Here is a 26,316-nt window from a genome sequence, read left to right on the forward strand (position 1 = left end):
GCGCATGTTTGTTACATCTAACGCGTTATGTACCGCAACGTTTCTCAGTAGGGACAAGATCTTTTGAGTAAGCAATTAGTGTCAAGTTCGCCTTCAAAATGGCAGGAAAAAATGCACGAAAGCTTCGTGACTCGGTTCCGTGATCTACAACTGAAAAGGCCACAGATTGCATTCCTCATTGCCCCTTTTAAATGCCCCGCACTGTTTTAATGCTCTGCACTGTTTTAATGCCCCGCACTGTTTTAAAGCCCCGCTGGTCACAGATGAGGCTGCAGCTGAGGTGGAGATAATCGACCTTTGTGAGGAGGACCAACTGAAACCTGCTTTAAGGGAAGGGGCCACTGAGTTCTGGAAAAGTGTGCCAATGGAAAAATACCCCAATGTCAAAACGGGCTGCGCTTAAGATCCTGTCAATATTTGGGTCAACACACGTCTCGAGTCTGTGTTTTCTATCCTAAAACACGTGAAACCAAAGCATCGATCTGCTCTGACTGACACCCGTGTGAAAGAACTGAATCCAAGCCAGATTTGAAGAGGATTGTTCAAAGCAAGGAATGCCAGAAGTCCCACTAAGCAACATGCACAGTAAGAGAAAAGACATTTTAATTATTATATTTTTGTTTCTGGACTTAGTTGAATTGAGAGTTTGTGTGAGACAGTGCACACAATGTTCATTGTTGAGAATGACTGGCCCGTGGTCTGTGGAAGTCAAATTCTGTCATTATCATGTTGGTGTGTGACATTTACAATAAATCTGGCTGAGCAGAGGTGTGAGGAAGGGATGAGGGGATGTTTATGTGTGCCCATGTGTGTGATGTGGCTCGTTGTGGTAACACAGTAAAAAATGTGGCTCTTAGGCTCTGACTGGTTGGCCACCCCGGGGCTAGGGTTAGGGTTAGGCTTCTTCAGTAAGGGTTAAGGTTAGTTTGGGTTAGGGTTTGGGTTAGGGTTAGGCTTCTTCGGTAAGGGTTAAGGTTAGTTTGGGTTAGGGTTAAGACTAGTAAGGGTTAGGATTAGGCTTCTTCAGTAAGGGTTAAGGTTAGTTTGGGTTTGGGTTAGGGTTAGGCTTCTTCGGTAAGGGTTAAGGTTAGTTTGGGTTAGGGTTAAGACTAGTAAGGGTTAGGATTAGGCTTCTTCAGTCAGGGTTAAGGTTAGTTTGGGTTTGGGTTAGGCTTCTTCGGTAAGGGTTAAGGTTAGTTTGGGTTAGGGTTAAGGCTAGTAAGGGTTAGGATTAGGCTTCTTCTGTAAGGGTTAGGGTTAAGGTTAGTTTGGGCTAGGGTTAGGCTTCTTCAGTAAGGGTTAAGGTTAGTTTGGGTTAGGCTTCTTCAGTAAGGGTTAAGGTTAGTTTGGGTTAGGCTTCTTCAGTAAGGGTTAAGGTTAGTTTGGGTTAGGGTTCTTCAGTTAGGGTTAAGGTTAGTTTGGGTTAGGTTTGGGTTAGGGTTCTTCAGTTAGGGTTAGGGTTAAGGTTAGTTTGGGCTAGGGTTAGGCTTCTTCGGTAAGGGTTAAGGTTAGTTTGGGTTAGAGTTCTTCAGTTAGGGTTAAGGTTAGTTTGGGCTAGGGTTAGGCTTTTTCAGTAAGGGTTAAGGTTAGGCTACTTCAGTAAGGGTTAAGGTTATTTTGGGCTAGGCTTAGGCTTCTTCAGTAAGGGTTAAGGTTAGTTTGGGTTAGGGTTCTTCAGTTATGGTTAAGGTTAGTTTGGGTTTGGGTTAGGCTTCTTCGGTAAGGGTTAAGGTTAGTTTGGGTTAGGGTTAAGACTAGTAAGAGTTAGGATTAGGCTTCTTCTGTAAGGGTTAGGGTTAAGGTTAGTTTGGGCTAGGGTTAGGCTTCTTCAGTAAGGGTTAAGGTTAGTTTGGGTTAGGCTTCTTCAGTAAGGGTTAAGGTTAGTTTGGGTTAGGGTTCTTCAGTTAGGGTTAAGGTTAGTTTGGGTTAGGGTTCTTCAGTTAGGGTTAGGGTTAAGGTTAGTTTGGGCTAGGGTTAGGCTTCTTCGGTAAGGGTTAAGGTTAGTTTGGGTTAGAGTTCTTCAGTTAGGGTTAAGGTTAGTTTGGGCTAGGGTTAGGCTTCTTTAGTAAGGGTTAAGGTTAGGCTTCTTCAGTAAGGGTTAAGGTTAGGCTTCTTCAGTAAGGGTTAAGGTTATTTTGGGCTAGGCTTAGGCTTCTTCAGTAAGGGTTAAGGTTAGTTTGGGTTAGGGTTCTTCAGTTAGGGTTAAGGTTAGTTTGGGCTAGGGTTAGGCTTCTTCAGTAAGGGTTAAGGTTAGTTTGGGTTAGGGTTCTTCAGTTATGGTTAAGGTTAGTTTGGGTTTGGGTTAGGCTTCTTCGGTAAGGGTTAAGGTTAGTTTGGGTTAGGGTTAAGACTAGTAAGAGTTAGGATTAGGCTTCTTCTGTAAGGGTTAGGGTTAAGGTTAGTTTGGGCTAGGGTTAGGCTTCTTCAGTAAGGGTTAAGGTTAGTTTGGGTTAGGCTTCTTCAGTAAGGGTTAAGGTTAGTTTGGGTTAGGGTTCTTCAGTTAGGGTTAGGGTTAAGGTTAGTTTGGGCTAGGGTTAGGCTTCTTCGGTAAGGGTTAAGGTTAGTTTGGGTTAGAGTTCTTCAGTTAGGGTTAAGGTTAGTTTGGGCTAGGGTTAGGCTTCTTTAGTAAGGGTTAAGGTTAGGCTTCTTCAGTAAGGGTTAAGGTTAGTTTGGGTTAGGCTTCTTCAGTAAGGGTTAAGGTTAGTTTGGGTTAGGGTTCTTCAGTTAGGGTTAAGGTTAGTTTGGGTTAGGGTTCTTCAGTTAGGGTTAGGGTTAAGGTTAGTTTGGGCTAGGGTTAGGCTTCTTCGGTAAGGGTTAAGGTTAGTTTGGGTTAGAGTTCTTCAGTTAGGGTTAAGGTTAGTTTGGGCTAGGGTTAGGCTTCTTTAGTAAGGGTTAAGGTTAGGCTTCTTCAGTAAGGGTTAAGGTTAGGCTTCTTCAGTAAGGGTTAAGGTTATTTTGGGCTAGGCTTAGGCTTCTTCAGTAAGGGTTAAGGTTAGTTTGGGTTAGGGTTCTTCAGTTAGGGTTAAGGTTAGTTTGGGCTAGGGTTAGGCTTCTTCAGTAAGGGTTAAGGTTAGTTTGGGCTAGGGTTAGGGTTAGGCCTACAATGTTCTACAATGGCTCGTCAAAAACTTGTTGACATTTCAAAACATTTTGCCAGTGGTTAATAATAACAACAGCAACAACAACAACAATAATAATAATTGTATTATCGTTGTTATGTACATACATAGTTACATACATAGTTACTTTGACTACCATACCTTTCAACACTGTAGGGATTGTCTGCTATAAATGAAAGTGATTTAATATATAGAGAAAATATATCATCACAAATAGCAACAATAAATAAAGCTACATATAATACATGTTTTTAATTTATTTCAATTTCTTTGCTGTCTTCAATCAACAAAGAAAAATGCCCATTATTTCCCAAGTCGGTGCTTGTCTTGTTTATTGGACCTCCTGTGTTGGTCATTATTTCCGCGCCTGCTGTTAATGTGTGCAGCTGAGAGATACCACTGCTGTGAAACATTGAGATCTCATTCTTCTTTGTGGCTAGGCTACTGGCGATTGTTGTTGCATAGCGGTTCCAAAATCCTGGATCTACTTTCATTGCACGAACTGCCAGGTCCTTCTGAGCCATCTCTCCAAACTTCACATATTCTCCACCTAACAAGGCCATGGGGTTCTCCACAGATAGCCGCCGGCCCCTCCTTGATGGAGCATTGTTCCACATGTGAGTTCCCATATGGACCTAAGATGCAAGATGAGAAATCAATTTGCCAGAAAATTTAATAAAAATGCAAATTAAAATTGATATCTTATTTACAATTAAACTATACACACATTCAGATTTTGAAGATTTGAATAATAAACTGATTCTAGCTAAAATATTTACCACACAAAACAGTTCAAAATAAAGAAAACCCTTTAATCATGTTGTTAGGTGGGTTGATGTACAAAACAATTGTTTAAATATCGTGAGATCATATATACATTGTAAACATTCTATACATTCATTTAATTATTATTTTTCCTATAAATTTTACTCTTTTTTGGTTCCTAGGAAGTATGAATAACAAGTCATGAAATTGCCAAGAGCACAATCTTATTTATTGCCTTTGAGTACAAAAATTTACACCGAATGAAAATGTTGAAAAGTAATGTCAAGTAATTTAGTCAATAAATTTAGTAATTTAGTAATTTAATTTAGTGCAGGAAGGGTTATCGACAATTTTGTTAGCTGGTATGAACAAAACCATCCATCATCGCAATAGTGAACGTCCAGGATTTTCTTCATAGAAGTGGTGAAGAATTACAAATCGCTGGGTGATTACCTCGATAATAAACTGAACTGGATGGACCACATGGACACACTTGATCCTATACAAAAGGGCCAAAGCCCCCTCCACCTGCTGAGGAGGCCGAGGTCCTTTAGAGGGTGCAGGAAGATGTCTAGGACTTTTTTGACTCAGTAGTAGCTTCAGCAATTTTCTCTTCAGTGGTTTGCTGGGACAGGGGCAGCACAGAGAAGTAGCACAGACTGACCAGGAAGTCCAGCTCTAAAACTGTCTACTGGACTCCACCTAGGTGGTAATTGAGGGGAGGGTGTTTCCCAGGCTGATATCCATTGTGTACAACACCTGTCAGCCACTCTATGAAACTATAATGGCCTGAGCTGTTCCTTGAGCAGCCTTTTACACCCACAGTGGAAGAAGGACCACTTTTGCAGGTCATTTATCTATACCTGCACCCTATAGACATAATATGCATATAAAAGGTTTCAAATCACTACTCTCATTTTATAATGTTTACCTTTAAAATGTTTACCTGCCATAATCACACCTAAAAACACCCCTGTTGCAATTGCACATGTATGCACATATGAAAATTTTGTGAGTTATGTAGTTTTGGTTTTAGATGTAATGTTTTCAATTCTGTGTTCTTATTGCACTGGTGGTACATTGATGCATTACAACTGAACCTTTCTTTGCTGCTGTAAGAAAAGAATTTCCCTAGTGTGGGATAAAGTCTCCTGCCATCTCACGCCATCCATCTCAGGTTATCATAAAATAATCAAAAAGACCCCAATCCACAGCCCTACCTTCAGATTGCCTTTTGTAGTGAATGCTCTGCCACAGATTGAGCACACAAATGGTTTCTCTCCAGTGTGAGTGCGCTCATGTATCTGTAGGGCACTGGCTGATGAGAAGTTCTTGCCACAAACATTGCAATTGTGATGTTTTGGGGTCCGACGAGGATGAGCAGGGCCAAGAAGCAAGGTCATCCCTGGACTGCTGACTGATGTGTAAGTTGGAGGGACATGGACAGCAAATTGTGGGTCCTTCCCCTCAGAGATCTTCGTCCCTTGAATATGTCCATTCACCTCAGTTTTGCTGAGGCCTGGTGCTGATGAGTTTGAGGTCAGTTTGGGATTGTTTTGAGCTGTAACTGAAAAAAATAAAATGTGAGTTTTGTGGGTAATACACTGGAAGAACAGCTCAAAGTTAAATTAAATCATATCAATTATACCTTGTTCTCTACTCTGTTGAAATGCTCTGTTAAAAAGTGCTTTCTCTTTCACATCGAGCTTCCTGGCCAGTATTCCTGTGACATCTTGGGACATGGCATCTGCTGCTGATGAGGCAGTAGACTCAGACTGCTCTTTTTTAACTGACACTGCTATAGGTTCATTAGAATCTGGTCTGTTGTATGCATCAGGTGGTCTAATCATAGAATTTTCTGAGTTCCTTTGAATAAGAGACATTGATGAAGAAGGTGATGAATAGAATGCTGACATGTTTAGGATGATTTCACTGCAGTTCTCTACCCTTTTCTCCGATAAATTACACTTGGAATTGAGTTGGCAACTGTCATTGAAGTGATTTGTTAGTGGTTTTACACCTGAAGCATTACTTGGGCCTACAGTCAGGTCAACCATCTTCATTTGGTTTTCCAGAGCAGTCATGCTTGAAATGTTGGTGGAAGAATTTGGACAGCCACAACCAGGAACCAGTGGTTTGGATGGTTTTATACCTTCCCCCATGCCTTCTTCTTCTTCATCTTCTTCCTCATCCATTGAGATATCATCAGTATCATTACTGTTGCTGCCAAGACTGATAATATTCCTCTCGTTGACTGAGGCATTAATGTCCATCTCCTGTAACCCATCCCCATAGGTGGAGTCTGGAATTTGGCCTATCATGTGCATACGTATGTGCTGCTGGAGGACAATGGCATTGGTGAACTTCTTCTGGCAAATTGGACATGAGTGTTGTACGTGAACGGGAGGATTCTCTCTGTGGATACCGATGTGAGCCTTTAGGTTGCCTTTGGTGGTAAAAGCTCTGCCACACACTTTACATTTATAGGGCCGCTCACCGGTATGAATGCGGTAGTGCATTTTTAGTGCACTCTGACAGCTGAGGACACGGTTACACAGACTGCACTGGTTAGGGTCTGTAACCTTCTTGTCAATTTTCTCCACCAGCTGCTGGAGCTTTGAGGTTTCAGATGTTTGCATAGAATCAGCTAGTTGTTTACTTTCATCTGAGGTGACCGAATGAGCTGAAGAGCAGGAGACAAGGGACATTGAGGTGAAGGGTTCACATGTGGTGGCCAAAGATGGGATTGAGCTAATAGTTGCCTTTGTTATTAGGTTGGATCTAAGGGAGCAGTTTTGTTGTAAGTATGCTCCTTCTGTTTTGTCTATATCTGATGCCTCTTTCTCCTGGCTAGACTGTAGGGACACTGAAACGGACTCATTGCCTCTGTGATTAAGTGAAAAACCTACACATTCCAAAGGAGCCTGCTGGTATGCTGATTTAATGGGGGATATTGCACTTGCAGAGTCATTTGACCCTCCAGTACTGGTCATCGTGGTGGAAAGAGGAAGTCCCATAGTGGCAGGCAAGGTTCGTTCAACAGGTTTGTTATCTAGCCAAGAGAAAACTGTTTTCTCAGAAGGAATAGACATTCCATAGGGAATCCCAGAACTTGTTGGCACATTGTCTAGATATTCTGGCACTGGGTAGGGGTTCATCTGGACATGAGGATACTTGTCTTTATGCCTCTGAAAATGCACCTTTAAATTTCCCTTTGTGGAGAACCGATTGCCGCAGATGTTGCATTTGAAGGGTCGCTCTCCAGTATGGGAGCGCAAGTGTATTTGAAGAGCACTGTCGCTGCCAAACACTTTGGCACAAAATCTGCATTTATGCTTAAAGAATGGCTCCTCTGGGCTTAGCTTAGCTTTGAATAAGGAAATGTTAGGCAGTTTCCCTTTCCTGTGTTTTAGCAGAGCTGCAAGGGGATTGAGTGCATTAGCTGTGGCAGTGATACTAGCCAGGGGATTTGGTGAGCTCTGAGGTGGAAATGGCAAGCTGGAAGATGAGCTAAGAAGGGATCTCTGCTCCAAGGAAAGTGGGCTGGGGGTGCTCAGAATGCAGCCAGTGTTGTTTGTCTGTGAATATGTGTTGCTGCTGCTGGAAGTACTGCTGTCTGTGAGCGATGGGGCAACATTTTCTGAGGAAAATGAGGTACCAGTTACGTCTCTAAAAGTGTGCTTGCCACTCATAATTTGTACAGGGGGGCTTTGTGACTGCTCTGGCACAGAGGACAGAGAGACTGCAGCTTGCTTATCGATAGTTGAGCAGAGTGTTCCTGTTTGTGGTAAAACTGAAGGGGTGAGGAGTTCTTGAGAAGGGAAAGGGTTAGGACTGACAGAAAGAGAGCTGTAGACTGGCTTTAACCCAACCTGAGGTACATTTTTGTTCATGGAGGTTACCTGGCTACATATCTGCTCAATAAGCTGAAGCTGGTGGATCTGTTGCTGCTGCAGAGTCAGCAGGTGCTCCAGGATCACTGGGATAGCCACTGAAGCCACTTTTCCTCCACTGCCACAGCTGTAGAGCCCCTGGGAAAACTGGGCAACAGCCACTCTGGTACTGTGAAGGATTTCTAGTGTCACGTTTGTAGTTGGCATGCTGTAAGTGCTAGCAGGAGACATTAAAAGGGAAGATGACTCAGCCGTATCAGGACGCCGAGGGCTGCAGTTTAGGGCTTGTTTGTCCTGTGGGCATCGATCAAGTACCGCAACTTCCTCCAGGTCAGGGCCTTCCTCTAAATTATCAACACTGTCATTGCTCACAACTGTGTGACTTAGCTCAAAGCTAGCATCTGCGGACTCTGCTGAAGACAAGTCACTGGACTCAATGCTAGGAACTGGAGAGGATCTTGTGGAAGATTTCTGCTGAACTGGCATCCTTTCATTTTCCTTTACAATCAGCACTAAAGGATCCTCAGTGCAGACGTTGTGATGTTCACTAAGTTCAGTCAAAGTAAAAAAGTCTGCACAGCATTTGTCACAGATGTGTGTTTCCTCACTGCTGTGGCAGCTTCTGTTGGGCACATCGGTCTTCATACTCTCCATGACTCCTGAAAGCATGAAAACGAAAGCCATATTAAGATCAAAAACTACAGTATTAGTCTAGAAAAATAAATGAATAATCTGCTAAATGCTTCCATTGAAACTCTTGAAATACAGCACTTACACTTTCTTCTATCAACAGCTATGTGTTTTCTTTAAAATAAAAAACACACTTATATTGCGCACTTCTGTTTCTAATCACAATAAATTTAGAAATTTGCATCAATTTGTAATTATAAAATCACTCATCTATTTATATAACCTATTTTAACCCATCTAAGTCCCAATGTGCTGAAATTAAACTCAGAGAAGTTTTGTGCATTTAAAACAAATACACATGCAAACACACTGCTCAGTTTTCTGTTATTACATATGATGTAAAAAGACAGATTTCTCTTTTTTTTTTCCATTTCAGAAAAAACATGTGACCAAAACCAAGCGAGTGAAACCTATTTAAAAGTCCTCAGTAGAGTCAGAGAAGTCGCCAAGTTTAGCAAACACAGGTGCAAACACCCCTTTATTTTTCACTAACACCGTCCATTTTGTTGCAGGCAGACGACAGACGACAGACATCAGACGACAGACAACAGACGACAGACATCAGATGACAGACGACAGACAACAGACGACAGACATCAGACGACAGACAACAGACGACAGACATCAGATGACAGACGACAGACATCAGACGACAGACAACAGACAACAGACGACAGACATCAGATGACAGACGACAGACATCAGACGACAGACAACAGACGACAGACATCAGATGACAGACGACAGACATCAGACGACAGACAACAGACATCAGATGACAGACGACAGACATCAGATGACAGACGACAGACATCAGACGACAGACAACAGACAACAGACGACAGACATCAGACGACAGACATCAGACGACAGACAACAGACATCAGACGACAGACAACAGACATCAGACGACAGACAACAGACATCAGACGACAGACAACAGACGACAGACAAACAGACATCAGACGACAGACATCAGACAACAGACAACAGCATCAGGACCTCGTTGCTCAATGGATCACATGTACTAATTGTGATAGACTGAGAAAGGTTAAGTCAGCAGGCTCAATCAAAGGCCCTCTCAGAGGTGGAGCCCCCCAACGCACAGACACACACACACACACACACACACACACACCTATCAGTCTGGCAGAGGGTCTCATTCGGTTCAGCTTTTCATAAAATATAAATGCATGTCAGTCTAAAATTATGTAATTGGGTGTAAAGAAATTCTGTAAATTTCTGTAAATTATGTGATTATTTTGATTTGAAAAAATGTGATTGTATTTACTTTTTATAACAATGCACTTAACAGGCAGACTAATTGTATTAATCCAAATACATAATGGCATATTCACCCAAACCTTTGATATTCATATTATTCAAAACGGAAATAATGTTCATAAAAACGTATTTAATAATTTTGAAGATATTGTGTAATATGTAAATTTGAGTCATATAGTGTTTCGTGGTCAATGGCGATTAAAACCTTCCAATAGAATTCAATGTTTTCCACAAAGAATAAAAGTAAAGAAAATTAAACTTATGAAGAAAATGATATCACTAAATATTAAAATGCTTAGAAAGATAGTCTAAGCTGGCAATATGATGAAGTAATGATGAAGTGAGAAGTTACAAAGAAGAAACTAGTTAGCCCCTCTCCCCCATCCCTGCATGCAATATATCACATTTTAATTAAGCAAAATAAAATAAAGTCGTGAATGCTAAAGATATTTAAATTTTATCGAAAAACACCTTGACATTTTTGTTATTTTCTATGGTTTAAATCCCATTAAAGTTCACATAACTGAAATCTAAATTTTAGCTGATGACCAGATATGTCATGTACATTTACGTCGTCTAATAAAACAGCACTTAAGGACATTTTTTATAACCAAAAAAAGTTTCCCTCGTCAGGGATTCTCATGAAAAGTAACTAATAATACACCAGCAGATCCGCAACTTTAAATACTCTATATTACAATTTGATTCGACATAAAAACTAAGTATATATTTAAAAGTGAATAAACAAAAGGACGTCGGAAACCTACCCACACATTTAGCAATGTATTATTATTATTATTATTATTATTATTATTATTATTATTATTATTATCGTTGTCGTTTGCAGAGAACTGATGGTTCCTGGTGCTTTTAGAACAAATCCGTCCGGTAAAATAAGTTTCGCTCTCCTACCGCCGCCCCGCGGAGCCCCGCTGCCCGGCGCGCCTCCGTCCGTCCTCAGGTGCTGCGGTTTGGCTTGCTTGCGTCGGGACATGATGATCTTAGAGCGCGTCTCCTTCCTGCCCTGCGCCGACCGATGTGCGTGTAGAAAGAGGGACTCTCAAGCGCCAGGACATGTGATCCACAGTCTGAAATAAGCGAGTGTTTAACTGCTGCTGTCCGTGTGCAAATGTGCGCGCATGTCAGGATAATTGCGATGGGGTGAAGATAATGCCTCCACCACTCTTGCTGCCCTTCGGAGGGTGATTGGCCACGGGCCAGTCGACTCCTGCTACATTTGGAAATGAGGGACGGTGGTTTAATCACAGCTGCTTCGTTCGACGTCCGGTGTGCTGCTGCGTGTACGCGCACAAACGTGAGCGGCTCACTCGTGTCCGGACTGAACTCCTGTCGTATCCGAGATCGTTGCGGAGTCTTGGGTCAATCTGGCCCAATCATGAGGTCACAGCGGTCGGAGATGAGACTCTAGTTTTCATTATTCAGAGTCCCTCTGTGGAGTTATTGCACCTCTTGCTTCACTTGTTACAATATTCCCCAATTTAGCAACATGTGTGAAAATAAATGGTCTTTTGAGGAATAAATCCGTCTTAACTCTGCTCTGAAATCTAACTCTAATTGTTCGGTCTGTAATTTCAATCAATCACTTTGTCACCTAAATTAAAGAAAAAGCACCATTTGATGTTGTGAACATCTACTGGAGAATAAACATACGACTTTTTTATTTCAAAGAACTAGTTGAGGCCGTTTCAAGGTTTATCAGTCACTTTTGTTTCAATCTTTAAAATGTAAAACTACTGGATTTTTCTTTACAACTTCCTTTTCCCAGTTAATCGTGTAAAAATCTGATCACCGCATAATTAATCAATAAAATGCAGCAAATCATACATTCAGAAATGTAGCTTTTAATTATAAGATTAATACAGATTAAGAGATTTGTAAGAAAACGTGTTGATGCACAATAAACCATTTCCAGATGATTTGATTAGTGCAACACAGATAATAGACGGTGGAAAAAGCAAATGCTGCAAATGGAGAAAGAACAAGAGGATCACAGGAGGAAAGAAAGGTTCCACATAATTAAAAAGGAATAAAATAAATATTAAATGTACAGGTCTAAGTCATATATTAGACAACAACATTTACATTGTATCTTTTTGGAAACTGCTAAATCATCACAGGGCCCTATGTGAGCATTTGTGGCTTATGTACCTTGCTCAGTGGTACCTTGGCAGTGCTAACCCTAACCCTAACCCTACCAGAGCACTAACCCTAACCCTAACCCTACCAGAGCACTAACCCTAACCCTAACCCTACCAGAGCACTAACCCTAACCCTACCAGAGCACTAACCCTAACCCTAACCCTACCACAGCACTAACCCTAACCCTACCAGAGCACTAACCCTAACCCTACCAGAGCACTAACCCTAACCCTACCAGAGCACTGACCCTAACCCTACCAGAGCACTAACCCTAACCCTACCAGAGCACTAACCCTAACCCTACCAGAGCACTAATCCTAACCCTACCAGAGCACTAACCCTAACCCTACCAGAGCACTAACCCTAACCCTACCAGAGCACTAATCCTAACCCTACCAGAGCACTAACCCTAACCCTAACCCTACCAGAGCACTAACCCTAACCCTACCAGAGCACTAACCCTAACACTAACCCTACCAGAGCACTAACCCTACCAGAGCACTAACCCTAACCCTACCAGAGCACTAACCTTAACCCTAACCCTACCAGAGCACTGACCCTAACCCTACCAGAGCACTAACCCTAACCCTACCAGAGCACTAACCCTAACCCTACCACAGCACTAATCCTAACCCTACCAGAGCACTAACCCTAACCCTACCAGAGCACTGACCCTAAACCTACCAGAGCACTAACCCTAACCCTACCAGAGCACTGACCCTAACCCTACCAGAGCACTAACCCTAACCCTACCAGAGCACTAACCCTAACCCTACCAGAGCACTAATCCTAACCCTACCAGAGCACTAACCCTAACCCTAACCCTACCAGAGCACTAACCCTAGCACTAACCCTAACCCTACCAGAGCACTAACCCTAACCCTACCAGAGCACTAACCCTAACCCTAACCCTACCAGAGCACTAACCCTAACCCTAACCGTACCAGAGCACTAACCCTAACCCTAACCCTACCAGAGCACTAACCCTAACCCTAACACTTTTTCTGTCCTGGGGCTTGAACTGAAAACCCTCTGCTTCTCAGCCCGGTCCCCAAGAGACCGAGTTCCCACCACCCCCTATCTCAACAATTAGTTGTCACTATATATAGTGGTGGACTACTTTAAAGGAAGGAGAAACAGTGGTTTTAATCTGACTGTCGAGGTAAATTGTTTCATGCTGCAAAAAGGTGAAGTGTCCCAATGACTGCTGATCGTTCCCAGCACCAAAAGAGTAAGATTTGACCAGTTGAAGGAAATATAACTGCATCATTGTGATGGCCCTGGCCAACATTAGGGCACGGTGGTTTCTCCTTGTGTGTGGTTGGGTGTTCTGGTTGTGTTTCAGCAGGTTTGGCTCCCTCTGCTGAAGGTGCTGGGCGTGGAGATGGTGTGGCTCCCTGATTGGCCTGCACCTCAAGGAAGGGCTTAAAAGAGGCTCTGAACTTCCTGCTCGTTCTCTCCCCGGGTTGCAGCCGTGACCTGCCACATGGCCTTTTCCTTGTTTTGTTTGTTAACTAGAATAAAACCTCGCTGAAAATGCAAGGTGCTGCTTGGACTTCCCCTTTTCTAATTTACTTGTTGTGATCCTCACGAGCTGATCATAACAATCATCAATTTTTATGTCAGCATGGCACACTACCTCTGAAACCTGGGAAAACATGGGTATTGGAGCAATACTTTATCCAACAGTGCTTCAGATAATTCCTCCAGAACCACAATGTTCAACCCCAGACTGATCCTCCGGCCTGGAGGTCACAAGGAAAAGTCGATTCAGTTTGAGGCTAAAAATAGTACAGTATGATTACTAAAAACATACTAGACTGATCAATAATGATCCTCACCCTCCACCACAGATGCTAGCAGACATCAAAGCAGATCTTTTTGGCTCCTCATGTAATATAGAAAAGCTTCATTTAGCACTTATCGTATCTGGAACAGAACTAGTCTTTAATCCCAAAACACAAAGCAAATGTGGGAAGAGAACACAAAGGAAACTGACCAGAGAAGGTGAGAGTGCTGGACAACATGAAGACAGGACAGTTATGCAGCCTGAGAGCTGAGTGACCGGAAACAATCTGTTCACTTGAATTCACTGCACTTACACTGGTTTGGCTGAGTGTCCAACACAGCTTTTATCTAACACTGCATCCCTCTATTGGTCTTTAATCTTCAATCCTGGAAAAGAGCACAGAGAACCAGGGTTTGCCTTTGTGTACTAAATGAAGAAATGGATAATAACATGAAACCTTGGATTTCAGGGAGTCAACAGCTTCCTTCTTTCCTTTTGCAGATAAAATTAGACAGCGATGATCAGCATTTTCATTGTTTTATTTTCTGCATTAACATTAACATTTTCATACAAATCTAACACAGTTTTTTAAAAAGATTAATATTACTGTAAGATAAACAGTTACATGTTGATTTACAAATGACTCAACAGGTTAACTCCCTAAAGTTAACTGAGAAACCAAAAAATAAATCATTAAAAAAAAAAAAAGAGGAATTTCCAGACTATAAGTCGCACATTTTTTCATAGTTTGTCAGGGGGTGCGACTTGTACTCCAGAGTGACTTATATGTGAAATAAAAACATTATTATAGAATTTCACATGTTCGTTATTTTCATACTGACGACCACCAGAGGGCGCTCTAGGCACGTGTACCTGAGGAACGAGTTCCTTTAGCGACGCAGAAGAAGAAGCGCTGCTTCGTCAGACTTGATTGTTTGGTAAACTTGCTCGGATGTTCTTTATGCTATAGTTGTCTGAATAACTGTTAATATGTTACGTTAACAAAGCAGCCACGTACTCAGTTCGTTGTGGGTCATGTAGCTGAATTTGTTACGTTAGCATACCGTAATCCTATTGCTAATCCATTATTATTTTAAATTTGGTTTCAAGATTAAATGTATGAGCTTGGTCTCGGAAAATCCAACTTATAGTCCAGTGCGACTTATATATCTATTTTTCTTCTTTATTATGCATTTTTTGGCTAGTGTGACTTGGAGCGACATAAGGTCCAGAAAATACGGTATTTTGTTTCTTCTAATCAGATGAAAGCAGAGACTTACTCTTTCTTTCTACTCTAAACTTACAGCGTATTGTAAATTTACATTAAGCAGTACAGGCCTGATTGCCTATAGGCACAGATGTAGCATGCATAAAAATGGCACTGCAACTATAGTGCCTTCTTTCTTGTATATCGCTGAAGCAAATGTACAATAAATAAACAAAAGGAGGCTTTAATAGCTGCAGTGGGCTAATCTGTGGGTACTGTTTGTTTATCATGTTTCCAGATTTAATTGAAAGTTTGCCCTTAAACACTGCACTACTGAAATTACTCTTCCCAAATTTTAGAGGGGATTTATAAGAATTTCTTTTCCCTCCCTCATCCCCTGTCTTTGTTCTTCATCATTTTTCCTTTTGAATTTAAAGAGAGATAGAAATGTTTTTATCCAAAGTTAGACTAAAGTTACAATGGTACAGAATGTGGCACAGGGGAGAATGAAATTGTTGGCTTGAAGGGATGGATAAGGGCAGGATGGGAAAAAGGAAAGTTGGCAGTGCTAGTGGGTCAACAGTGGGCCTCCTTACCCACTGGTGTTCACTTAATGCAAACGATACTATTATTCATAGACAGAGGAAGAGTACTGAAATGCTCCCCAACACGCCCCCCTTCAAATGCTTTGCAACTGAATACAGATATAATCTTGGAAATATGTCTCCATTAAGGCTATCCCATTATCCCAACAAGGCTCCCATTGTCCAACATGTTCTGAATTGGGGAGAAGTAAGAGATTGCATCTAAGATGAGATTTGAGAATGCCATTCAGCAGTACACAACTAATTGGAGTGTGTTTAACTTTCTGATTTTATGTTGTTGTCAGCCCTGTCAATAATTTCTCTCCCTCAACAATTGGGCAGAGTTCTATATCTTGAAGAGAACATAATTCTAAAATGAACAGACTGGTCTGGAATGTCACACACAGAATTCACAGATTTGGCATTAATGGCTCAATGACTCAACAGGAACATTCATTTAAAAAAAAGAAGACCTCATCTTAACGGTCTCAATGTTTAATTAACTACAACCTGAGTTTTAAGTCCTCACAACTATTTCACAGACGAACAACTCTAACAGTAACACATCCCTGTTTGGTATTAGTTCTTGTGTTGGGTCTTTGTCAAAATATTATGATTGTTACATTTTATATTATAATTTACTTAAACGCTGCCTCCTCACAACAGACACTGTTTGCAGCGGCCTGGCTACAATCAGCCCATTAACAAGCTCATGAAGGGACAGCTACGACCATGGAAAATGTCAAATAAGCACAGGAGAGCCCAAGCGGTAGTCTTACATGCTTTTCAGAAATGCTACTGTGTAATTGGTAGGGGTACAGAGAATGCGCAGTTGTGTTGTTCTCAGACCCAGAAGTTGAGCATGTTTTGCTACATGTGTCACTGAGCAACTTTAATAGGAATGAAAGAAGGCTCTGCCACAACACCCCATTTCTCTTAATAGTTACATGATATGAATCTGCTGCGCTGCTCTGTCGGGCTCTTTCGCTCATCTTTGTTACCTGTTGCATGCTGGTAATTTCTTTTTGTTGTTGGTCTGCATTCAAAAATTAAGCTTATTGACTTGATTTGCATCTGTGCAGCCTTTTCTATGTTCTGCTGCGGCCTGGGGACGAAACATAACAAAATTTGGGGCTTGTCCATTTTGAAGTCCTATCATCTCTGGCATTTTGGTCGAGTGTGCGCAGTTTGTTATTTTCGCAGTCTGAATATTGGGTGGCACATGGTACTTTGAGAATGTAATTAATTAATCTGGTGTGGTGAATGACATCAGTTATGTTCGGTTCCTTCAGTGGGGATTCCCATGGTAAAGTTTTGACATGTTTTTCCACTGGCAGTGCGTTGACACACCTGACTTGTCTTAAATTTTGGGGCTCTTTTTGTTCATTTGGTGAGAGAAATTTGGTGAAAGTAGAGGCAAGAGTGGGACAAGATGTGTGTGCATTATATTGTTGGAGTTTCTTTCCTTGAGGGTCTAGCGCTATCGCCCCTTTATAATTTGTTGTGGGAGTGATTGGTGCTGGGGTACAGCGGTCATGAGCCTTCCCTTCCCCTTTTCCTTAAATGGTTGAGGAGCACTGCTCGTGGTTTTAAGGTGGTGACCTGTTTAGTGGTTGCTTCCTTCCAACCAGCAGGCTGTAAGTACATGAGTGCCCGTCGCTACGCCTTATGAAGACTAGAGGGGAGTTAGGTAATTTGGTTTTGGTTAGGCAGATAGCTAGGAGGAACTCTGACCTAAGCCTTGAAAACATATAGTTTACAAGAGAATTGGACACACTCTACTTTTGTGTTTCTCTCAAAAAGGATTAAGATGGATGAAATGGTGAAGGCATATTTGGGGGGGCGGCATCTGAGCAGTTCATGTATGAGTGCTTGAGGGATCAGCTGATTAAAATTTCTAGATCGTTATAAAGTTGACGTGGGTGACAGGAAGGTTAAGGGGGCTGTTTGGACTAATTTGAAAGTGCATCGGTTTAAGACTAAGTTGATGAGAATGGAGCTACAGAGGGAAAAGCTGCACATGGTTGGTGAGAGAAGAGCAGGGACTGATTTGTTGACAGGTGGTTCCTCTGTATCAGAGGTAAGTCATTACTTGGTGGAGACTTTTTTTTTTTAAATGTGTGAGCATCTGGCAGATGCCCATGGTGCGTCTGAGGCCATACACATTATTGCAGTATGTGATAACCAGCATGGCTAAGGAGTAGTATTTATCTTTAAACAGCAGTGCATGTGGGAATTATTTGTTCATCAAGTCAACAAATTTTAAGGTGTTTGAGCTTGTCCATGAAGCTTATCACCAGAGGTTTAGGACTTGGCAGAGAGGTGTTGTGACTCATTTTAATCGCTGGTGTGTTGCTGCGTTGTTTAATCTTGAGATTCTTCATATCAGGGGTCAGGACACTCTGCTGGCAGATCATATCTTAGGCTCCCTGTGATTGACAACTTTATTTCAGATTCAGATTTCCTTTGTTTGTCCCACACGGGGAAATTTACAGCACAACAGCAGCAGCAAAAGCAGCCAGAAAAAACATAATAATAAAATCTGAGATAACAGAAAATATACAAAAAAAGATGTATATATACAATAATCCCCAAAAATTGGATAATCAGCCCCTGTATACCTGTACATAGTGCAGAGGGTGTATACAATACACATATCAGAATATACACTGCTCAAAAAATGAGAGGAACACTTTTTAATCAGAGTATAGCAACCTATCAGTCAAACTTCTGGGATATTGATCTGGTCAGTTCAGTAGCAGAGGGGGTTGTTAATCAGTTGCTGCTGCTTTGTTGTTAATGAAATCAACCCCAGGGGCATCAGAGGGGCAACAATGAGACGGCCCCCAAACCAGGAGGCCGCTGATACGTTTCCCTCCTCACCTCCTTTGGCTGATTTTTACTGACTGACTTTCTGCTGCTCGAGTTCTTCATTTGGCTTGGATCAGCATCTCTGTTGATAGCATGGTGCGGGACCTGGACGCTACAGAGGTTGCACAGTCTCAAGAGCATGGAGGAGATTCCAGGAGACGGGTAGTTACTCCAGGAGAGCTGGACAGGGCCGTAGAAGGTCCTGAAACCCTCAGCAGGATCGGTATCTGCTCCTCTGTGCAGGGGGGAACAGGATGAGCACTGTCAGAGCCCTACAAAATGACCTCCAGCAGGCCACTGATGGGAATGTTTCTGACCAGACAATCAGAAACAGGCTCCATGAGGGTGGGCTGAGGGCCCGCGTCCTGTAGTGGGCCCTCTGCTCACTGCCCAGCACCGCAGAGCTCGATTGGCATTTGCCATAGGCATCACCTTGGTATATGCCGTGTGACTTGTGTAATGGGTCTGAAGCTGGCCTCTCGGTTGGTTTTCCATAGCAAACACGACACATACAAAAAAGACAGTAGGTATATAGATTACAGAGAATTTCACAGTTCTTTTGAATTTGATTCAATTGGGTAAGTTGGGCAAGTACAGAAAAAGCAGCATGGGGAAACAAATGTAAGTCAATATGTATCTTATTATCCATGCAAAGACCATAGTAGTGTAATTTTTGTGCGTGCCATGGTTGTCACATTCATGAACCTTTCTTGTGTGAGTTGAGGGAAGCAGCTTTTTTTGGATCTGGAAGTTCTGCTGAAGATTTGTTGAGGTAATGGTAATGAGATTGAACAGTTCTTTTGCTGGGTGAGTGAGATCTTTGATGATACTGGTGGCTCTCTTGAGACAGCGAGACAGACATTGATCCTGAATGGATGATTGGGCTGATCTGGTGACCTTCTATGTGCATGAGAAGGAGAGATCTTCTATCCTCACCTCCCTTTGTAGGTCCTTCCGGTCAGCAACAAAGCAGCTGCTATACCAGACTGAGGGGCTTCTGGAATTGCAATAGCACCATTGTAAATGGTGGTTCAGGCAGAAGGCAAGGTAAGCTCAAATGGGTGAAGAAGTAGAGGCATTGCTGTGCCTTCCTGACTATGGAGGTGGTGGCATGTGCGGCACATTTTTCTTCATGAAGTTCAGAGTTATTTACTGCTAACCCTAACCCATGCAGGATCTTGTTGGTTATGGCTGGTGTTTAGCTTTGTGCCAAGTACCTCAACGACCATTGATGCTATACTGTATATTGCTTGTTTCAGTGGCAATTGTTCATTGGTGTCCATAGTGCTTCACAGAGCTACTAGTTGGAACAATGAGCTACTAGTTATTTCATAGATTAGATAATGGGTATCAAAGGTTCCATTCCCACATCTGATACATGCACACCATCTCTCTAGGCCCTAGAGATGCTAATACACCAGTGACCCTAGAGTCTAGGGTCACTGGTGTATTAGCATTATAACAATTCCTTCTTCTCATCCCTATTCCATTTGCACTGCCTATTTCTACTCAGGTTTCCCTGGTCCATCACCATCTGATGCACCATTCTTGTTGAGCCGGGTGACCTCCAAGCCGGTAATGCTCTCTGTTTCACATTACTTATTATGGTTGTACGGTTTTAACTGGTGTTATAGCATTAAGGATGCTGCTCAAGCACCTTTCCTGCTCTCCCTATGGCATTGCCTATGCCCACAATGACAGCTATATAAATATGTATATACATTTTGTACCAGGAGTTCACCTCAATCAATCAATTTAATCCCTCAAAGAAATTTGTGGAGAAGCGGTGCCATCACGCCGACAATGGCCACACACAGATTTCTTCCTTCCAAACAGAACAACAGAGGTGAAAAGAGATACTAATTTAAAAGAGCAAAAAATATATTGCTCCTACTTATTTCTAAATTTAGGCCTTGCAGGAATTTTAATAAAGAAATTTTAGTTTAGTCATTGACGTGTTGAAATGTGTCCTTATTTTCATTTGGTGGGCATTTATATATGAGTTTTATAATTAATTTAATCTGTTCTTGTTTACATTAGTACTGTAGTCATTTTACTGTATTTGTATCGCCGGTACATCTGGTTTCCATTTTAAAATGTTTCCTTACATTCTATTCCGCAATGCAGGATTAACAGTTTATCTTACCTTATGCTATTTTAACCTATTTTTTCTTGCTTTTGTTTAACCATTTTATATCGCATGATAACTTAATATTTGTATTCGAAAGTAAGACTCGAGTGATTGCTGGATGAGGGGGTAGATTATGGACTATGATTTCAGTTAGAGAATCAAGGTCATTCTGGAGAAATTGCGACTACATCTTGCTGGGTTTTACATGTTTTATTCACAAGTTGAGATTGGACAAAGAGCTGTTGGTTGCAGAGGTGGTGAACCTATCATTGCTATCTACTGTTGTGTATATATTAGCCTATGTGCTAAAGTTATAAGGCTTGCATCTATATGCTGTGGGGAAGGCAAGGTTAATGTATAGATATTTGTATATGTATGCTTCTTTGAATATCAAGGGACGGCGTCATTCAGGTTCTTGATCACCGGGTCACCTTTCATCCCCCCCAGGACAATCAGCGTCGCTGTACCTCAACTGGTATGCCTTTAACTTGTTTCAACATGTTCGCCTAGAAGAGGGTATTTAATTTTGTCTAAATGTTCACAGCTCTACAATCTTTTGTAGAATTGATAAAAAGCCTCATGGATTGCTCTTGTTTACTCTTTTCATTATCAGTTTATGACTGCTGAAGTTCAGATGATCCGCGGCAATGCAGTGATGATGTAGCCAAGCAATGATGTATGAAATTTAGGCAAATAAAAGCCTTTGTCCTTCTACACGGGCTAATTATTTGGCCGAGTGGAGCCCCGTCGTGTGTATACCGTGAAGGAGCCGCCCATTTCCCATCCCCAATTTGTACAAAAAACAAATTCCTACTTCTCTAACTCTATAACAAATTCCTCTCATATTTTTAAAAAAATCATAATTTAGCATGGCATAATGGGGAGAGGTGTGGGCTTTTTACAGGGGGACCCACAGTTCAGGCAGTGGCACTTTCAGATGTTCTCAAGCAGAATTATTTAATCCGGGGAATAAAAGTTGTCAGTATTTCTAAAATCTTGTAATTTCAATCATCTGAACAGTGAGACCATTTCTGACATAACAGTGGGACACCATGCTGGGAGACACTGGTTTATTATGGGATGTCAGATATCAATCCCATTCCGATACATACAGACAAATGGGTCATTAGTGTCAACAAAATAAATAGATTTCATTCTAGTATGTTATTGATTTGTATTATATTTAGTTATTTGGCAGGCTCAGTACAGAAATCTTGACCAATCTATAGTAAAAAATAAATGTGTCCTTTATGAGAATAAAAATGGGCTACTGTTAAATATTTTTTGCACATAGTACACACAATACATTACACATATGCTTAATAATCTCTCTAACAGCCAAACAGCAAACTGTCCAGAGACACAGAAGGGGAAGTTAAATTAACAGGACATATAGTATAATGATTAACCTACTATGTAAATGCAAATTAAAGGACACTAAGTACTGCAGGCGTTGTCCTTGTATATTGCAGATTTACAAGGAACTGATCCAGCTGCAGAAAGCTGACATTTCTCAACTTTAGGAAAACTTTAGGAAGAATGTTTCAATATCACATATTACTCCTAAAATGTATAAGCTCATAGATTAAAATGTAAAGGGTTATTCCAAACCCTAATGCCCAATCAAACTAACTACAAATAATGATTATACTATAATAATATAATATAATGTAATGTAATATATAAATATGCCTACTGGTGGTGAGGTGAAGGTAAAGAGAAGTCCACCAAGTAATGAATCCCCCCACCCTCTGGCCCCAGTCCCCACGGAGGCAGGAACAGATCCAGCATTACACTAAATACACTGGACATCCGTTGATGACCCTGTGAGGAGGAACAGGTGAAACAGCTGGAGACAGGGGACCTTCATGGACCAGTTTAACCCTTGAGACATGGAAGGTTTGCAGGGGCTGAGTCAGTTGAAGCCTCACCAACATTGGCCCGTTGACTCTAAAGAGCTGATGAACCTGGGAGTAAACTTCTCAGATTCCACATGGAGCGGAAGGACTGGCCTCAGCCTGGCTCAAGTGGTGGAGTGGTGCACTGAATGCAAAAGGCTGGTCTGTGCTTGGACCTGGGTTCATTGGCAATGGATGAAAGCGCATGCAGAAGGATAAGAAACTTCTGGGGCGAATGCTGGGAACTGGGCACATCAAAATAGGTGGAATCCTGTGGTGGACATGAAACAGCTGGACCGGTGTGTGTTTGGCATATCCTGCAGAATGTCAGTGATCAGGGCCTGGACTGTCAGAAAGGCATGACCAATGGCATACAAATGGACCTTGGGTGGCAAAAGATCAATGGCACAGTCGTAGGGCCGGTGTGGAGGGTGCGTGGGGTCGTGGAGGGGTGGCAGCAGAGGCACAGGAGCCTGAGGTGGAGTAGAGGTCTGCTTCAAACAGGTGCAGTGACAGGTCCCTCCCCACTCACAGCTGTCTCCCATTGCCCAGTCAATAGAGTAATAGACCACCATTCTTTTGCCCTACTTAGATGCCATCAAGCTGCGTGTCATGTTAGTTCTGGTCACTCAACCCAAAAACATTTTTCAGCTCCTCTTAGAAGGTGTGGTTAGGATTAGCCACACCTAACCCTAACCCTAACCCTAATGAAGTACAGGTTGGGAACTGTCTCTCCCATTCCACCGTTACATCAGTTGTACGGTATCACTGATGCCGCATCAGTTATTAAAACAGTTAACCTTAACCCTGAAAGTTGCAGGCTAATCAGCAAATAACAAGTTCTACATTTCTGTAGCTGGATGACATGGATGTGTCTTTACTATTTTAGGATTACATATAAATATTAAACCTACTCAGTAGGTGTCTACATCTGACTAACTAACATTTTCCTACTTTTAATTGTCAATCAAGATGATATTCCCTTTTTACCCATATGGCAGGGGTGTAGAATTTTTAACCCTAGTTGTCTGTTGTGTTACAATTCATATTGTCTAAAGCATGTTAATTTTTTTAAAGTACATATTATTATTATTATTATTATTATTATTATTATTATTATTATTATTATTATAACTCCATAAAGGGGCATTTTCCTAAAAGAAGTGGTCATGGCCAAATTTGATCCAGTGGTGAAGTAGTATCTATAGAATTTGATGTTGACCATGCTTCGCTGTGTATTAAACTGCCAAAAATTGTGTCCCCTCATTGAGTTTTAATACAAAATCCTTCCTGTGATTTGAGTATCTGCTTCTGTGATTTTTGTTGTTTTTAAATTTAACTGTACTTGTAACACATAACTGTCACATTTAGCCTTATTGTTTATAAAATCCCAAAATGAAATGAGCATCAGCAGTTTCACTCAAAGGCTTTCAGGATAATTGCAGAGATGCTGGAAAATTCTACGTTGTTAATGGGCAAGACAAATGATGCAAAAGGAAGAAAGAAAATGAACAAATGGTTTACAGAGCTGCAGAAAGGTTAGGGTTAGGTTAGGGTTAGGTTAGGGTTAGGGTTAGAGGGTTAGGGTTAGGTTAGAGGGTTAGGGTTAGGTTAGGGTTAGAGGGTTAGGTTAGGGTTATGGTTAGAGGGTTAGGGTTACGGTTACGGTTAGGTTAGGGTTATGGTTAGAGGGTTAGGTTAGGGTTATGGTTAGAGCGTTAGGGTTAGTTTACGGTTAGGGTTAGGTTACGGTTATGATTAGAGGGTTAGGTTACGGTTAGGGTTAGGGTTAGGGTTATGGTTATGGTTATGGTTAGGTTAGGGTTATGGTTAGAGGGTTTCGGTTAGGGTTAGGGTTAGGGTTAGGTACAACCTAACCTGTGTACAACCGCTGCTAGATAATGGGAATCATTTCGACAGGAATACAGTGCCATCTAGTGTTGACTTATCTTGATTAAGACACAACGACTACAGCAGCAACAACAACAACAGTAATAGAAGCAGTTCGGCCCTGCTGCTTGTGGTCCGGGTGGGGGTGCCTAACCCTAACCCAAAAGCAGAATTGAGCTCCAGGCTTTTTCCAAAACCGAATAATCTGGAAGCATCTCTCTCTAATGCAGGCAGTAATGAACTTAAAGTATGTTGGAGTTTCAGGAAGCCATTAGACATCTCTGTAGCTTCACAATCTTCCCAGCATTACTCTATTATAGGTAGCCATTAAACTAAAGTATACTGGAGCCACAGAGAGCCACGGGCCTTCTCCAGAGTAAATTAAACAGCCAGTACAAATCTACTGTGGCATGAACCTGAAGCTTGCTCCAGGAAGCCCAAAGACAACTGATACCTAGCCCAGCATCCAGCAGGGCTTCAGGACACTGACTGACACCTCTGTGCCTAGATACTCTGCCCAGCAGTGCTCTATTACAGGAAGGCAGGAAACTGAAGCTTGAGCTTAGCTCAACATTGCCGCCCACCCAATCAAACATTCCCATCTAGAGCATCCCATAGTCTATCACAAACATTTTAAGACATATGTGGTTCTAGAGCAAGACTGTAGCAGGCTTCGAAGAAAACTTCATCTTCAATTCCTTATTTTTGCAGAACCTTACCTTACGTTGTACTCATGATAAGCCAAGTTGATCCTTCGATGAGGGAGAACAGAAAGATGACACAGGTGTCTGAGGAAACTGTTCTTGCTTCCAAAACAAGAAGGCAGACAGCAGAGCCCTCCCTTTCAAACTAGAACATATTACATGTCTGCTAATTTCACAAAAGTCCACCCGGTCTGCGTAGGGACGTTAAGCCTGTCGAGTTATTATGAGTTCATCTGCCTGAACTCAACTAGGCTCAGCACAGAGGACTCAGGAATCAACTCAATTCATCTTGGTCCATTATTTGATTTGACTTCAACTTCATAAACAGGTTGAAAACCAGTAGCACCTCTGTGCTTCTCACTCAAACTGCACCCAGGGCAGACAAAGACTGCTCAACCGGCACCTTGGTGTTTCTCACTCTCTCTGAAAAAGTTAATTATTAATTATTACATTAGTGACGTGAAGTGAATACCCAATTACTGCCCTCTGACACATATCTCCCCCACAATATAACCATTTAAAATACTCCCACCATGAAAAAATGAACAATATCTAACGCATAACTTAACAAAGCGTAACTGACACATCTGCCATCTTTCCCCAGATAAGCATTCATACAGTTGCAGCTGTAGAAAGCCTTACTCCAGGTGGAGTGGTTGAGTAACATTTTATTATGTTCAATTTGTACACCCTGCCCACCCCTTGTGTCACAATAAAAGCATAATTGATATTAAGCTACCACATGTTAATACTTATTATTTAATTGTGATTACATTTAAGTAGCAACACAGTTGGCTACACCTCGGATATTGCAATATCGTACATCTAAAGTTAGGTTGTGGATTACATTAGTGCATTAATTACTTTGGCTTTCACAGCACATCTGGGAAAAAAAGGAAAAACTCGGAACAGCAGCAAGTGCCGAGACTGGCTCTCTTCAGTAGGCACTGAAAAATAGAAAAATTTGAGAGAGGCACAGATAAGCCTGTCAAAGGAGGAAAAATCATGAAGGTAAAAAACATGGAAAACATGGTACTGGCACAGACGGTAACGTGGAGAATGAACTTGGACTTGTGGGAAACCATGACCGGCCTTTAAAAGAGAGCTGATTGTCATTGGCTGGCAGCTGCTCCTGACAGTCTTCTGCCCAGATGAGGATGAGAGAGAATGAAAATGCGGCACTCAATAACAAGAAAACTAGGACCATGACAGGGTTAGGGTTAGGGTTAGGGTTAGCTTCCAGGTTGGTTAGGGTTAGGGTTAGGGTTAGGGTTAGCTTCCAGGTTGGTTAGGGTTAGGGTTAGGGTTAGGGTTAGCTTCCAGGTTGGTTA

At 41.8% G+C, this 26,316-nt stretch overlaps 1 protein-coding gene and 1 long non-coding RNA gene across 3 annotated transcripts; one reads left to right on the forward strand and one right to left on the reverse strand.

Moving 5' to 3' along the window:
* Positions 1 to 3,041: 3,041 nt before the first annotated feature.
* sall3b (spalt-like transcription factor 3b) lies at positions 3,042 to 11,025 on the reverse strand. 2 transcript variants are annotated; one of them, XM_029845594.1, is made up of 4 exons: positions 10,664 to 11,025; positions 8,386 to 8,436; positions 5,105 to 5,451; positions 3,042 to 3,754 (listed from the first exon to the last, which is right to left on the reverse strand). In XM_029845594.1, exons 1-4 carry the CDS (start codon positions 10,743 to 10,745, stop codon positions 3,371 to 3,373), a joined length of 864 nt encoding a protein of 287 aa, XP_029701454.1. In that variant the 5' UTR covers positions 10,746 to 11,025; the 3' UTR covers positions 3,042 to 3,370. The 2 variants fall into 2 exon arrangements, with proteins under 2 accessions (XP_029701454.1, XP_011615151.2); XM_011616849.2 differs by having other exon boundaries at positions 5,533 to 8,436.
* A 7,688-nt stretch (positions 11,026 to 18,713) lies between these two features.
* On the forward strand, positions 18,714 to 21,438 carry LOC115251868 (uncharacterized). Its single transcript, XR_003890382.1, has 4 exons — positions 18,714 to 19,409; positions 19,876 to 19,937; positions 20,889 to 20,968; positions 21,107 to 21,438. It is a non-coding gene; the product is annotated as an uncharacterized lncRNA (long non-coding RNA).
* Positions 21,439 to 26,316: the final 4,878 nt, after the last annotated feature.

This window comes from Takifugu rubripes, chromosome 12 (genome assembly GCF_901000725.2).
Source record: "Takifugu rubripes chromosome 12, fTakRub1.2, whole genome shotgun sequence".
NCBI lineage: Eukaryota > Metazoa > Chordata > Actinopteri > Tetraodontiformes > Tetraodontidae > Takifugu > Takifugu rubripes.